This window comes from Corapipo altera, unplaced genomic scaffold (assembly GCF_003945725.1).
Source record: "Corapipo altera isolate COAL_440 unplaced genomic scaffold, ASM394572v1 70, whole genome shotgun sequence".
NCBI lineage: Eukaryota > Metazoa > Chordata > Aves > Passeriformes > Pipridae > Corapipo > Corapipo altera.
This window is the reverse complement of record NW_020884911.1, coordinates 4,897,408-4,911,455: the sequence shown is the minus strand read 5'-3', so window position 1 is coordinate 4,911,455 and position 14,048 is coordinate 4,897,408. Positions and strand designations below refer to the sequence as shown.

Genomic DNA, 14,048 nt, shown 5'->3' with positions numbered 1-14,048 from the left:
AACTAATACACATTTTTCAGGCTGAGTAAATTTCATTTCTACACCACCAGTGTAGATCATCGTTAACATGATCTACACCTTTCAATAATTAACATGTGGCCATGCCAGTGTTTTCCCAGCCTTTCTCCTCCTGTCCTGTGCCGTTGCCAGTATCAGATGATTTATTCATGAGGTGGGATCGTGGCTCTGGTGCTTAGACACTTTGTTGGCAAGGGGCAGGGGACACCATCTCATGCTTCTGGTTTTGGCAGGTGACTCTGTGTTGTAAAGTGCATTTTTGGTCCAGGGAGCAGAGCCCCAAACATCCTGGTCCAGCTGGGTCATTCAGCACCAGTGCAGTTTGCAGAATGTCTTCCCCAGGGAGGGAACTTTCTGGGATACCAGAAGCGATTAAATTTTTTTTTAATTATTTTTACATGGAGGATGAGAACGTACAGCATTGGGAAGAAATCCCTAACAGAAAATATATGGACTCCGAAGCTTACAGGTGTAAACCAAGCTCTAAATTACAGGCTTCAGGAAGGAATGTTCTGACATACTTTCCTGTCTATTGTGTATTCCTTGTGACTAACTCTGAGTAATGGCTGTTTTGTAGACAGGCTGTAGATCAAAACTGGAGCAGATCCCATAGGATACTACTGGAGGGTGCAGAGTGATAAATGATATCTCATCCCATCCAGCACCATTTCTCACTACATATCTGATGAGTTTCTGTTGCAAAAGGCATGTTTCCAGGGTAATCTGTATGGCACAAGCACCCTGACCTCCCCACTTAGGTTAATGTTTTATAAACATCACACAGAAGTGGTTACAACTTGGTTACTTCTGCCATGAGCATGGGAAGCACAACCTGCCACGATGCCATCATAAGGTGGGGGAAAGAGGGGATGAGGTACAGGAATACTTTTGGGTCCTTTACCATGAATCTTCCTCATTTGAGTGTGATTAAGCATTCAGTGGAGCACGGCAGGATCACAAGGATGGATCCAACACCATCATCTGGAAGGGCAGCTCAGAGGTTAGAACTTGTCCTCAAGTGAATGGTCAAGGGAGAAAAACCTTAAGTGCACAGTGGAAGCACTTACTTGAGAGCAGCTGTCCCAGATCCCAGCTGTGCTCTCCAGTCACTGGGCATTCAGCTGCCATCACTTTTTCTCCCTGGCAGCGTATTTACTTCTCCATGTACAGCCAGCCATCAGAGACATGGGAAGGTCTTTTGTCTCTCATCTCCCATCTTCCCCTTTGAGCCTGGTCCCTGTGTCAGCCCTCAGGATGGCACCTCAGACTTGAAATTTAGCCTCACAAACAAGGAAAAGGAGCCCACCTCATGCTGACCCTGGGCTGCTGGAAAAAGCAAGGCTTTGCTGCACACTTGTGGCTGTCCCCAGGAGTTTTGAGGGACTTCAGCTCTTCTGCAGTCTCAGAATCACAGAGTGGCTCAGGTTGGAAGGAACTTCAGTGGATCATCTGGTCCCACCTCCCTGCTCCAGCAGGGTCATCCCAGAGCACATGGAACAGGATTGTGTGCAGAAGGCTCTGGAATATCTCCAGAGAGGGAGGCTCCACACCCTCTCTGGGCAACCTGTTCCAGTGCTCAGTCTCCTACACAGCAAAGAAGTCCTTCCTCCTCCAGGTACTTTTTCTTCTGGTAAGAATAGATCAAATACAAACCCCTGACACCTTCTACACCCCTGGCTGCAGTTGTGAAACAGGGAAAGCCAGAGTTTTTCTTTGGATAGCTGACAAGGATTAGTTTTTCTCTCCAAGGTAGTGCTGAGGAGTAAAACATGAACACAGCTTCAAATACTTTGAATGTCTTGCAACACAAGAAGATAAATTACCAACACATCCATCACTTAGATTACTCTGACCATCTGTGCTTTATGCACCTTCTGTTAAGAAAAAAAAGTTGATTTTCAGCTATGCATAGGCTGTGCTTTTAGTTTATGTATAATGCAAATGAGGGGAGAAGCTAGCTAGAGGCAAAATCAGTGTTTAGATGGCTGTTTATAGGGACAACCCTTCCTTAAAATACCTTTTGTTTTTCACCCTGCACATCACAGAGATTTAGAGTCCTCATTGACTTCTGAAAACACAGCTCTGGGAGGACAAAGGATGATATATTCTTAACGAGTGCCTAAAGTATAGTAGTTCTAAAGACAATAAATGCAAGGTCGCATTAGGGCAAAACAGTTAATTACCCACTTCATTATTGTCAAGGTTAATACAGCATTTGAGCACAGAAGCTGTTTTTCATCTCCTTTTGGAAACAAGGCGAGACAGCGTTTCTTACAGACAGATCCATTATAGCTTATCACCGGAGGACAGGCCGCTGCAGAAGCACCATGAAGGATGTCTGCTGTCACCAGGCTCCGGAGGAGATGCCAAACCTGTGCAGGGAGCAGTGGGAATGATGGGAGAGCTCCAGCTCCGGCGTACGGCGCGTTAATTCACGGGGTCTGCGCCCCATTGATTTAATGTGAGACGGCAACGGGAGCAGAAAATTCACCGACCCTCCTTCATCTCCTGGAACATCGATCCCTCCTAAACTGCACAATGCACTGGAAAACGTCCTTTAATAAACATGGGGTATTGACTGTCACAGATCCCATCTTTCCGCGGTGAACCCTGTGAGAGCTGCGCCTGCGGGAGGGCCCCATCCTGGTTTTCCATTTCCATGTGCTCGTTTCCATTACCTGATCACAATAGACAGAAACAAAGGCCTCGGAAGTCTTAGCCCTTTGCAAATAATGCTTTGCTTTTAACTGCCTACTTCAGCAACTTTGAAAATTCCTCAAGTTATTTAGAAAACGATTTAGAAAATTTAGAAAGCAATCTATGTAAATATATGTAGAATTACAGAGAGAGATAGAATTCACTCTTTATATTGAAGCACTTTTTTTTCCCCCCAGTTTCTAAACCCTTTAAAATTGGGAAAAACTAGTCTGTTTCCCGTGACACTAATTACCAGGATAACTGTGCTTGTATCACTTTTGATGTAGCCTTTTTCTGGTACGTTTTCTCTCAAGGTTTTTGGTTTGCTTTTTAAGGTAGAGCTAGAATTTCCCATCGTTTGTGACTCCTGCCCTTGTATTTCAGTCCCAGGAGATTTCCCTCTGCCTAGGTGATGCAGGAACTGGAGTCCATATTCCCAAACCAAGACCCCACATCAGCAGTTTGGTCTTTCCACTGAATTCATTCCTTTGAACCTGGAGACTTCTCTGAGCCCTGGCACTAACATCGGACTCTCAGGTTTGGGAATTTGGGCCATGGTTATGGCAGTTCTCAATCTCTGGCATCTTTCTGCAAATAGTGTGCTTCCCAGGAAAGCTGTGGGTGATATCAAGCCCTCAGCATGCAATTTCTCTGTGGTAAATGACTTCAGGACCGGTTAACGTGGCACAACATACATTTTATTCTTTATAACATCTTCTTTGATTTCATTTTTTAATAATTTGTGCTCTGCTCATCTGTACAGAGCAGTTACCCTTATTACTCCAATAGACCGATACCTGCTTTGGGATATTAATTTGGTTTTTAAGCCTAGTAAATGGTTCTACCTATCAGGGAGGCACCCACTGTATTTCACATTTGTGTATAATCATCTGAAGTTCTATTCAGATAGCAAAATCCTTGACTAGATAGCTTTGTTTCATAGGGTCTTGGTGAAACGCTTCCTAAATTATCTTCTTTTGGTAGGAGTGACGCTAGATAGTTCCTTGGAAAAGATAAAGTTGGTGTAGGCTGTCTGATTTAACCTGAGGGCATCTCACCGTGATCTATGTACTTCCACATAAGGGAAGTGCAAAATTTAAAAACAAGCCAAGGCAAATAGGAATATTGTTGTACTTATCAGCAATAAATAATTGTCATAGTTGATAATAACTGTTAGTAACTGACACTGACTACTCAGTAGAAAATGTGCCTCTGGAGTAGGTAAGTTTATCCTGCCTTTGCGCTGGCCCTTTTAATTTTCTCGTGGAGAGGAACCTGAAGCCAACAGAAATTACAGCCATCACCCTTGCAAGTCAGTGTTTGCCAGTAGTCATCCTTAAAATGCTGGGATAAAAGAAAAGGAGTTTAGTTCTTAATCCCCTTAACTTCATCAGTCAGGATGAGACAGCACTGAGGTCCCAGAGCTATCCAAGACAGCTTCATCAGACTGGGGCTTCGGTGGCAAATGCCTTTTTTTTTTTTTTTAAATCAGAATTTCCTATAAGACCATTTTACTGTTAGTACTATTTTTAAGTCCTCATAATCAAAAAGGTTGCTCCCACGCATGGACCTGTCTGCAGAAAATCCCCGAGCTGCGGGGATTTGTCATAAATGAATTCCCTAACACATAAACACTCAGCTGCATTCTTCTAAATCTTCCTTCTGAAGGTGTCTGAAAATCCTGCTTCCAGACAGCGTCTGCTTGGAGGAGCAGAGGGAGAACTACTCTTCCCTGTAACCAAAGAGTCTGCTCTGCTCCCAGGGGCTCCCTCTGGCTCCGAGGCCCTTTTGTGCAAACACAACGCGGCTGCTGCAGGAAACCTCTCCTTTGTGAAGGCCAGTCCCGTGGAGAGTGTTAAATTGGCACTTTACTCCTCGGCATGCATTTGCACAGGGGAAGCGGGGTGGCAGTCGGGTATTTCAATCTTGTTTTCAATTATAAGCATTTCATTGTCCAATGTTGCTGGTTTATTATGTGATAATTAAGTATGAATGATCGCACACTCATCCTGCCAAAGAGGCTGGAGCCGAATGAAACCAATTCCTCTCATCCTGCTGAATGGCTTTGGAGGCTAAAGCAGTGATCTATCCGCTGTCCCTTATTTTTGCTGTCCTATTGTTTCAGTATCACTGGCTTCAAAATAGCAAACTAGGCAAGTAATTACAGACATAAATCAGAGCAGGGATCGGCGTGAGGTCAGGACTGCTTTGCTTTTGGGCTGCCTTTTCTCAGCTGCCTTTTGTGAGTAACAGAGAAGTACATTCCTGTTAATTTTGTGAAATGGTGATTTTAGTAGTGATAAAGTGCTTGTTTTGACAAAGTTTGAGCCCCTTGTGTGCTTTCAGGCAGAAGTTGAGTGGTCTGTCTGTTGGTGTTGCAAACGAGTACAGGTCCAGTGACCAGGCATCCGATATTCCATGGTTGGTGTCCAATACACCACAGTCAGTGTGCAACGTGGGCTGCACCTCCTTGGGGTGACCACACTGGCTCTGTTTAAAAGCTCAGTAAGTTAAATAAGATCCAGCTGTAGATATTTAGCCCCAGTAAATCAGCAAAGCAAATGTGTTTTCAGTAGAGCCGCACTGATTTATGGCCCTGGCCACAGCTCTGTACATCTTATTCTTGTCGGGTGTTTATAGATGTGAAGTGGTGCTCAGTGGGAGCCAACTGCTGAAAAATGGGTTCAGCCACGAGTTACGGTCTTCAGGTGGTACTAACTAAAACCAGTCAGTCTCCTTGAAGGAGAGCTGTAACCAAGCACTGCTCGTCTTCCATCCTACCAGGAGCACCAGTGCTTTGGACAGAAGGGAGTAGGGACAGGCGGGGGGGGTCTGTGGAGGATGTTGCAGTAGTGGGACACAAACAAGCCATCTGTGATGTCCTAAAGCCGTGGTTGTGCTCAGTGATTTGCTGGATGCTGTGTATTGTAAAGAGATGGAGTTAAGTATTTTTCCCCTCTTCCCCAAGTGTCTTTTATTCTAAGTTAACTAAGAGTCAGTCCCCAGTGGCAATTCTTCTACTCAGGAACATACTGTTTCTTAAAAAAAAGGAAAAAAAACCCAAGAAAAGCCAGTGCCTACTAAACTTTGTGCTACTTTCCATTCCAGCAGTTTGGTAAAATAACATGTAGAAGTGAACACTGAATGATTTTCCTTTAGCTTATGCGTACCCTGTAAATCTGATTCAACCCACCAGTTTGGCTTGATGTACACAACTGAATAATAGCAAATAAAAAATAAGTAGTGGTTTTAGATGTTTAAATGTCTCTATTGTTGGCTGCTGAACACCCACCTCTTAAATTGGGCTTTTTGAGAGTGTCTTGGGGTTGCATGCCAGATCTCAGCTTATGATCTACCCTGAATTTAACCCCTCTTTGTTTCTTCCTTTCTACCCTACTGTAAGTATTTATTGAGATTTTTTTTTCCTAGCAATGAAATATGTGACTGCAGAACATGACACATCATTACATGTATTTCTGGGTGATTTGTGGACTTTTTTACTTACCGGTGGTTTTCTTGATCAGCTATTAAACGAAAGTCAGTATTTAATCAAAGCAATTTCTTATTCCCAGACTATTGTTCGAGGAAATAAGCCTCGAAAGGATACTTCAATCAACGGCCTGCTGGAAGAGTTTGACAATATCTCAGTGACACGGTCCAATTCCCTGCGGAAGGAAAGTCCTCCCACCCACCACCACCAAGGAAATGCAAACCACGTGCCAAGGCACCAGGAGGAAAATGGTTACATCACGTATTCCCAGTACTCCAGTGAGTCAGACACTACAACAGACTATGTCGTGGAAAAATATCGAGACAAGACTGTTTATGGGGAAGAGTTAGAGCGGTACTACAAAGGCAGCTACGCCGCCAAGCAGAACGGGCACATGATGAAGGTGACGTCCCGGGACATCTATTACTCGGAAGTGACACCCCTGCAGTCAGACCTCTCCAGGTTCCTCCCAGATTACCATGCACACCTGGACACCAAGCCCAAACCGCTGGAATACGGCGGCCTAAAGCTGGAGTACCAGCGGATCCCCAGCGGATCCTCCCTGGACTATAGAGATCCCTTTCCTTACACCCCATCCCGAGCGTCAGTGCAGAGCGAGTGCCCCAAGGAGAGGCTGGAGTACGGTGACAGCGACTGGGGACACGGCCTGGGCAAGGATGACTACGACAAGAGGCCCAAGTCATCCTATGTGGATCCAGCGAGCCCTCAGCCAACCATGAGGCAGAGGTCCAGGTCAGGCTCTGGTCTGCAGGAGCCGGCCATGCCCTTTGGAGCGAGCGCGTTCAAAGCACACCAGCAAGGACATTCCTACAGCTCCTACACCTACCCCCGCCTGTCCGAAACCGCAGCAGGCATCCCCAAGGTAACCTGACATGCCTGGTGACAGGGCTACCAGGGCAGGGGTCAGCCTCTCCAGAAAGGGAGTGTAAAAAAAATTAGGGGTGTGCAAAAAATTATGGACAAGGAGCCTTTGCTTGGGGCACGTGATGGCAAACGTGGCCAGTGACATCCCTGGGAGCTGCATGACTGCTGCTTGGTGGCTGTAGAACCCCCCCCCCCTCTTTACTCAGGTCTGTGAAAATGGATGTCAGGAACATCCATTTTCAGGATGTCAGGGTTTAAGATAGGTTTAAAAAACAGGTTTGGAGATGCGCATCTTCTTGGGATTTCACTTGGAATTCCCAATAGCCCCAAGTTCTTTGGCAGTTTTTTTTTGTAGCACTGGGAGTTCATACACCTGTTCAGAGCTCAGCAGGAGGTGAGAAGCTGGTCTGGTTTGTATATCGGATGCTTTTGTGTTGGAATTTTTACTGTGCAAGGCTGAGACTTCTGTGATTTAGTATTTCTGTTATATTGATACCATCTTTATATCACAGGGTTTATTAACCCTTCACCACTAGTGAGAATGGTGAAACTGCTGTATTTATAAACAGCGAAATGAAATCAAAGCAGCTTACCTCACCCAAGACATTTTAGATGTAGTTTAAAAAAAGCAGGGCTAATGAGCAAAAAAACATTTCAACCATGTTATCTACAGGCAGCTCCTCTGAATACGTTTTTGACCTGTTCTGCCACGTGAGGAATATTACCCACACAAGCTGCCTTGCCCTACCTTGTAAGAGTTTGCTGAAACTATTTGTTCAGTTAAGGGAATACCACTTTCCTCACACCTCCAGTCACGTAGCCACGGTGATGACCTGCTTAAACATCTAATATTCTGCAAGAGGTGCTTTTGCAGTGTGGCTTGCACTGAACATTCCCAAGTTCCCCTAGCAACGGGCACCGAGATGATCGCTCCTTTTTCCAAGTCTTGGGTTGCTGTGCCTTCCCAAATGTGCTGAGTAGGGAGCTGTTTAGGTGCATTAAAGCACAGAGCTGGGTTTTGGAGCTTGAGGGGGGGGAGTAAAAAAGTTACCAGGTCTCTTGACATGCCTTTCTGAAGCTCAGGGTGTAGTGGGAGGAGTGTGTGTGGTAGTAACTGAGCACCAGTGTGGCCTTCAGTGTGGGTTCTGGAAGTTGTGAGGAAAACCTGGGATGGCTTTAGTTGCCATTTTCTTAACTGAAAGCATTAGTTTTGTCAGAGTTTAGAAAAGACAAATCCAGTAATTCAGAGACCCTCTTGCACCTGCTTCTGCCAATTTTACAGCATTCAGTAGGGCAGAAGGCAGAGGTATATTTTACAGGACTCAAAGCATTCCAGGCACTTCGAAAAATATCCCATTAAAATGCAGTAACAACTTTTATTAAAAAAAAAAAAAAAAGAGGTGCCTCCATGCAAGATTCGTTGTGAGGTGTTTCTCTCCTCAGAGCATCAAAAACACTCCTACAGCCTTGGTGTATGGAAACTTGATGATTCACTGTTCAATGCAGCAGTTTCAATTCCCAAACCCTACACAGCTTCTGGAAGTGAATAGCAGTTTCTTGCCCTGGATGATTGCTGAAGAATCTTCTTTTCAAGGAGGCATTAGTGAGATAATGGTTCATCAAATGGGCTTACTGAATGACAATCAGATCTCAAATCAGATATTTTACAAATGGGATTGGCTGTAAAGTATAATTAAAAGTGGGGGGGAAAGTCAGCAGTGAAAAAGTCTGCAGGCAAAAACGTATTGCATCAAAGTGTGTTTTACAAAGATGTTCATTTTGGCTTGTAAATGTGAAGAGCAGACTTACTTCAGTATTATTTGCAGGTGATAGATGTCAGATAAATCAGATATCTGCCCGGTTTCATCATCAGTGATGCAGTGAGAGTTGTAAGAAGCTGGAGGCTCAGATTTGGTTCCCTCCAATCCACCCCTCTGTTACCCACCTGCTCTCCTGTCCTGTAGATTAACTCCAGTAATACCTGCATGGGGTCAGAGGGCCTGCTGTGTTACCCTCACCACACAGAGTTTACATCCCACTTCGTTCAATGGAGTCACTTCAATATTGTCTCACAGTCCTGTTTATTTTTGGCCACTCTGCTCTGCATGTTTGCTTTTTACCCTCCTCTTTATCGCAGGCAGCCCTTTTAACTTTTGGCACTGGGCCCTGTTATTTCAAAGCTCCTTTCCCCGTCATTTTCCAGTAGGAGCTCTCCATGACTGACACCCTCTCCTGTCCCTCCTCCAAGGAGCCATGATGTCTGCTGTCCCCAGACATCTTTCTAACCCGGCTGCTGCTCAGCACCACCACCATCCTGCTGTGTTTTTGCAGGGACTCAGCACCAGGAGGACATCTCCAGCCTGGCAAAGGCAGGGCCAAGCCTTTGCTAACAGAAACCTTTCCCTTTTTTCCTTCTCATTCACACACCAGTGGCTTTACATGAGTGCTGCCTGCCACTTCTGTGCATGGAACAGGGAGTCTTGGAGATTTCCATCAGCAAAGCACCAGAGAGTAACCTTTGCCCTTGTGATCTCCGTGAGATTTACAGACCGTCCCTTCCACACCTTTTACTGAAACCTAATCAATCAGAAATCCATTCTGTGTTACTGAGAGGTGAGTCCATCTCTCCAGGGACTGGGAGGACGTGGGCTCTGGCTGCAGGGCTGTGGCTGCCACCTCTGCCGCAGTCCCACTGCAGAGCGCACAGGGACACCCGCTCGGCTGAAAGCCAAAGGTTCTGAAAGGAAGGAACCCCTTAGGAACAAGCAGGTGTGTAGTACAGAACAGGCATCACTGATTGGGAACTGGAATGAGTTTGAACACAGCATTACATCCACTTTTTAATACCAAAAAGCCCCGGCTGCCGCCGTGGCCGTGTGCAGGTGCGGGAGGTGCTACGAGCTGGTGAAGCAACCCAGCCGGCAGCAGCACCGCGGCACCGTGATGGATGTCATGTCAGAGCCTCAGCTGCTCCTTTGACCCGGTCTTGGGTGAGCACAGGGCTGGTTTCCTCTTTCCTTTGTAGTATTTAAAGAATTTCCTTTCAGTAGGTAACTGCATTCAGTGGCAGAAATAGAATTATTAGTGGCGTAAAGCATGTTCGATTTTGCCGCGGATGGCGGGCACTGCGTCAGGACACAGCCTGGGAGGAGAGGTTCAGCTGATTTGCTCATGACAGAGCCTGACTTTTTGTAACATTTCTTGGGATTCAGGAAGTAAACGGGCTTGAGTTGTACTGCAGTGCTAACCTCAAAAAGCTTTCACAAATTCCTAGCAAGCACACCAAACACCTGAATTTTCATTCTAAAATTTCACTGCAGAATATACTTTTGCCAAAGTGTTAAGCCTGGGGCGTACTCAAAAATACCAGACATGGGTGAAGCCTCAAATAATTCATTAACGTGGATTTATCCAGCTTGAATTTCCAGACAGGACTTTCCCTGTCTCAGTAGTTATAAAGAAAATGGTGTATTTACACCCAAAACCGTAATTTATGTGTCCCTGCATACACAGATATATAGGACAGGGCTAGATTGAGTTCCCCTCCCTCCACCAAACCATCTGAGCACTTTTCTGCATTAATTAGTTTGGCAGATGTAATGTCCTTCATGAAATTCGTGGTGTCTCTGACTCTCTTCTATTTTATGACCACCGCTGCCTGGCAGAGTAAGGGAAATTATGGCTGTAATCATGGGGATTTTTGCTTAGGCAAAACCAACATCCTGGGAGGCAGCTGCACAACACTGCTACGTGCTCACTGGATGCTCCATATGGCTGGGAGCTGTCAGTGTGCGAGTCTTGAATGGAAGCAGACTCCAACTTCATGTTTCCAAGGGGAATCTCCGAGCAGCCCCTCCAGAGAGGCATTCCCCCTTCCCTGCTAAACCTCTGGCAGAATGAGGAGAGGGGCACCCCAGCTCACCCCTGAGGCAGAAAAGCACTGATACAGTATTGCACTGGAGGCTTTTCTCCCTTCACCGAGGCCACTCCAGCTCCAAACTCCTCCTCTCCGTGCAGAGCCCACAGTGATAAATTGATGCTGCGGCAGATTTTTTTTTCTTTTTTTTTTTCTTTTTGCAGTCTTAGCATAAAATGGTCAAATGATGTTCCACCGCAGAATTCAATTTCACAGTTCAGTTGGGTCCTTGATTACACTGCCAAATTCAGATTAATGTGCATTTAACTAACATGGATCAGGGACTCCTGGCCGGCAGCCAGCAGTAATAGTAGCAACCGTGAGCTATGCAGTTTGCTGCTCTGTCCATCCCTGTGCACTGCCACTGAAATTGATTGATTAAATGAACTCATTGCCATAATTATTTGTAATTGTGCTACATGATGAGCCTGTGTCAAACCACCCCCCTGCCCCGAGATGCTCCACACGTCGTCAGGAGTCACACATGTTGTATTGAAAATGTGGAGATGCTCTTTTCCAGAGCAAAAAATGTAGGGTTTGGGTGGGTTTTTTTATGTTGTTTTGGTTTTTTTTTATCTCACATCCTTTGGTTTTTCAAACTATTGTGTTTGTGAAATGTTGGTTTGCTTTCAGTGTAAGAAGCTTAGAGAAGCTTGGAAAATTAAAAAAAAAAAAAAAAGAAAAATAAGGAGGGAATCGACAAATGAACAAGGCCTCCCATTGGGATAATTTGCTTCGCGATTTTCTCTGATTTCAGGTGAAAATTAGCAGTTTCGTGACACTGCAGTAGTCACTGTGTGTCACTGTGGAAAATGATTTAAGAAATGGTGAATTGAATTAGGCTGCTTGTCATACCCATGTGTGCAATCACTCAAACAACAGCCAGTAGCGTGGCAAGGCAGGAGGTGACAGGGATTTCAGGGTATCACTGCCTCCACAAGGAGAGGTTGGGTCATCCCTGGATTGCTGGGGAAAAGCATAAAAAAAGACTAGGAGTTGAGAATCATAATCCAGGTATTTGTATTTGAAAAGAAAGTCATAAATTGGAATTTGCCAAAGGGCTGCTGGTTCTGTAAGGGATGGATTCTTGGAGGCAATGGCCAAGAGAGCCTGCAGGGCACTGCAGATACAGAGCACATACACTTTTTGGAGCATAGGTCCCTTCCAACCCAAGCCATTCTATGATTAAACAAGGATTATTGTGTCTACAAACAGGTAACTGGACAGAAGAATGGACCTGAGATGCACAAAAGATCTCATGGTCTCCCCTGGCCTCATTTGAGTGCTGATGAGAGCACAGGAGCCCAGTGGTGTAAAACTCTTTGTTCAGACACAGGCAAGCAGTGTCATGTTGAGGAGAACAGGTACAGGTACACGTGGGACCATGTTGTGCTGGCATCCACTGAGGACCTCCAGGAAACTAACTGAGTCAGAAAGCTGTCACTGCTCTGCTTTTGTGTTGCAGGTGGATTATGATCGAGCGCAGCTGGTCGTCAGCCCGCCGCTCTCTGGGTCAGACACCTACCCCCGGGGCCCAGTAAAGCTACCTCAAAGTCAGAGCAAAGTCAGCTATTCAAGCAGCAGCTACCAGTACCCTTTGGTCTACCACAAAGCACCCCACTATCACCAGCCATCTCTCCAGCCCGGCTCTCCCTATATTTCCACCGCCTCCTATCCCAGCTCCCCAAGTATCACGTCAAGTGCTTACCCTCCACCCAGCTGGGGCTCCTCCTCAGACCAGCAGCCCTCCAGGGTGTCCCACGAACAGTTCAGAGCTGCCCTGCAGCTCGTGGTCAGTCCCGGGGACCCCCGGGAGTACTTGGACAACTTCATCAAGATCGGGGAGGGCTCCACGGGGATCGTCTGCATCGCCACCGAGAAGCACACGGGAAAGCAGGTGGCCGTGAAGAAGATGGATCTCAGGAAACAGCAGAGGAGGGAGCTGCTCTTCAATGAGGTGAGTTATTTTGGGTGGTGTGGTGGGTTTTGCAGGCAGTGGGCTCAGCAGGAGTCATGGGCCAAATGGCACCTTCAAGAACCAAATTAATAACTTTCTGAAAGAAGTGGTGAGTCCCGCAGGTATCTATACTGTGTAAATATTGTATAACCAGACCAGTTTTAAATGAGCTACATCTCCTCCTGGCTTTAAACCTGTGATGTTGTCACAGCAGTCAGCTCAGAAATGTATCAGCTGGTCCATGCAGGGTATCAGGTGCACAGACATAGCCCTGTGCCTTTTTCTGTTTCCTGACATAATTTATCCTTCCAAGCCGGAGGATCCAAACTGACCAGACTGTTCAAGAAGCATTTACACTGTATTCTGGAATACACATGCTTTTTGTTTCCTTTCTTCTTCCTCTCCTAACCCTTTGCTTTCTTGATGGTTACTGAGTTAAGAGCTGACAGTGCTTTTTTTATGGAACCATCTGTGTTACTTCCCACATCTCCTTTCCTGAGTGGTTGCAGCCAGCTCAGAGCCCACAAGTGCTTATGGGAGACTGTTTTCCCCACGTACATTATTTTAAATTTCAGAACACTGGTTTTCATTTGCCATTTTTTCACCCAGTTGTTTGAGGCTGAGAGTACCTTATGCAACTTGAAGAGTTTTTCCATTTTTTTACTTCTTATTCCCTTAAAGAAGCTAGTGGGTTGTGTCCCCTGCTCCCTTTTCAAGATCACTTGTAAATATGCTGATCAACACTAAAACCACTGCAGGAGCCCAGGGAAACCTCTTGTGAAAATGAACTTTATAATTCTATCTTTTGTTTCCTGTATTTTGACTATAAGTGGATCTTCCCTCAGCACATGACAGACTGGTTTCTTTAAAACCTTTAAAAACTTAAAATTTTTTAATTAAAATATTAGTTTTTAGCAAACTACACCCAGTTCTTTGCACAGTGCATGGCCGTACCGGGTACTTGGGCTTGGCTTTGTCTCTGCTGGAAGGCAACACTGAATTGGGCTGTGGTGGCTCTAACTGAGCATTTCTTGAGCAGTAACATCTTGAAGCAGGTCCTACACGCTGTGCAGGACCAAGCTGCT

General features: G+C 45.6%; 1 protein-coding gene across 8 annotated transcripts in view; it reads left to right on the top strand.

Annotated features, from left to right (window-relative positions):
* PAK5 (p21 (RAC1) activated kinase 5) overlaps positions 1–14,048 on the top strand; it is a 198,780-nt gene that overhangs the window by 173,758 nt on the left and 10,974 nt on the right. For all 8 annotated transcript variants that reach the window (XM_027653870.1, XM_027653871.1, XM_027653869.1 and 5 more), the window contains 2 exons: positions 6,288–7,088; positions 12,472–12,963. In XM_027653870.1, coding sequence (XP_027509671.1) covers positions 6,288–7,088; positions 12,472–12,963 — 1,293 coding nt within the window. The remainder of the gene's footprint in view (positions 1–6,287; positions 7,089–12,471; positions 12,964–14,048) is intronic.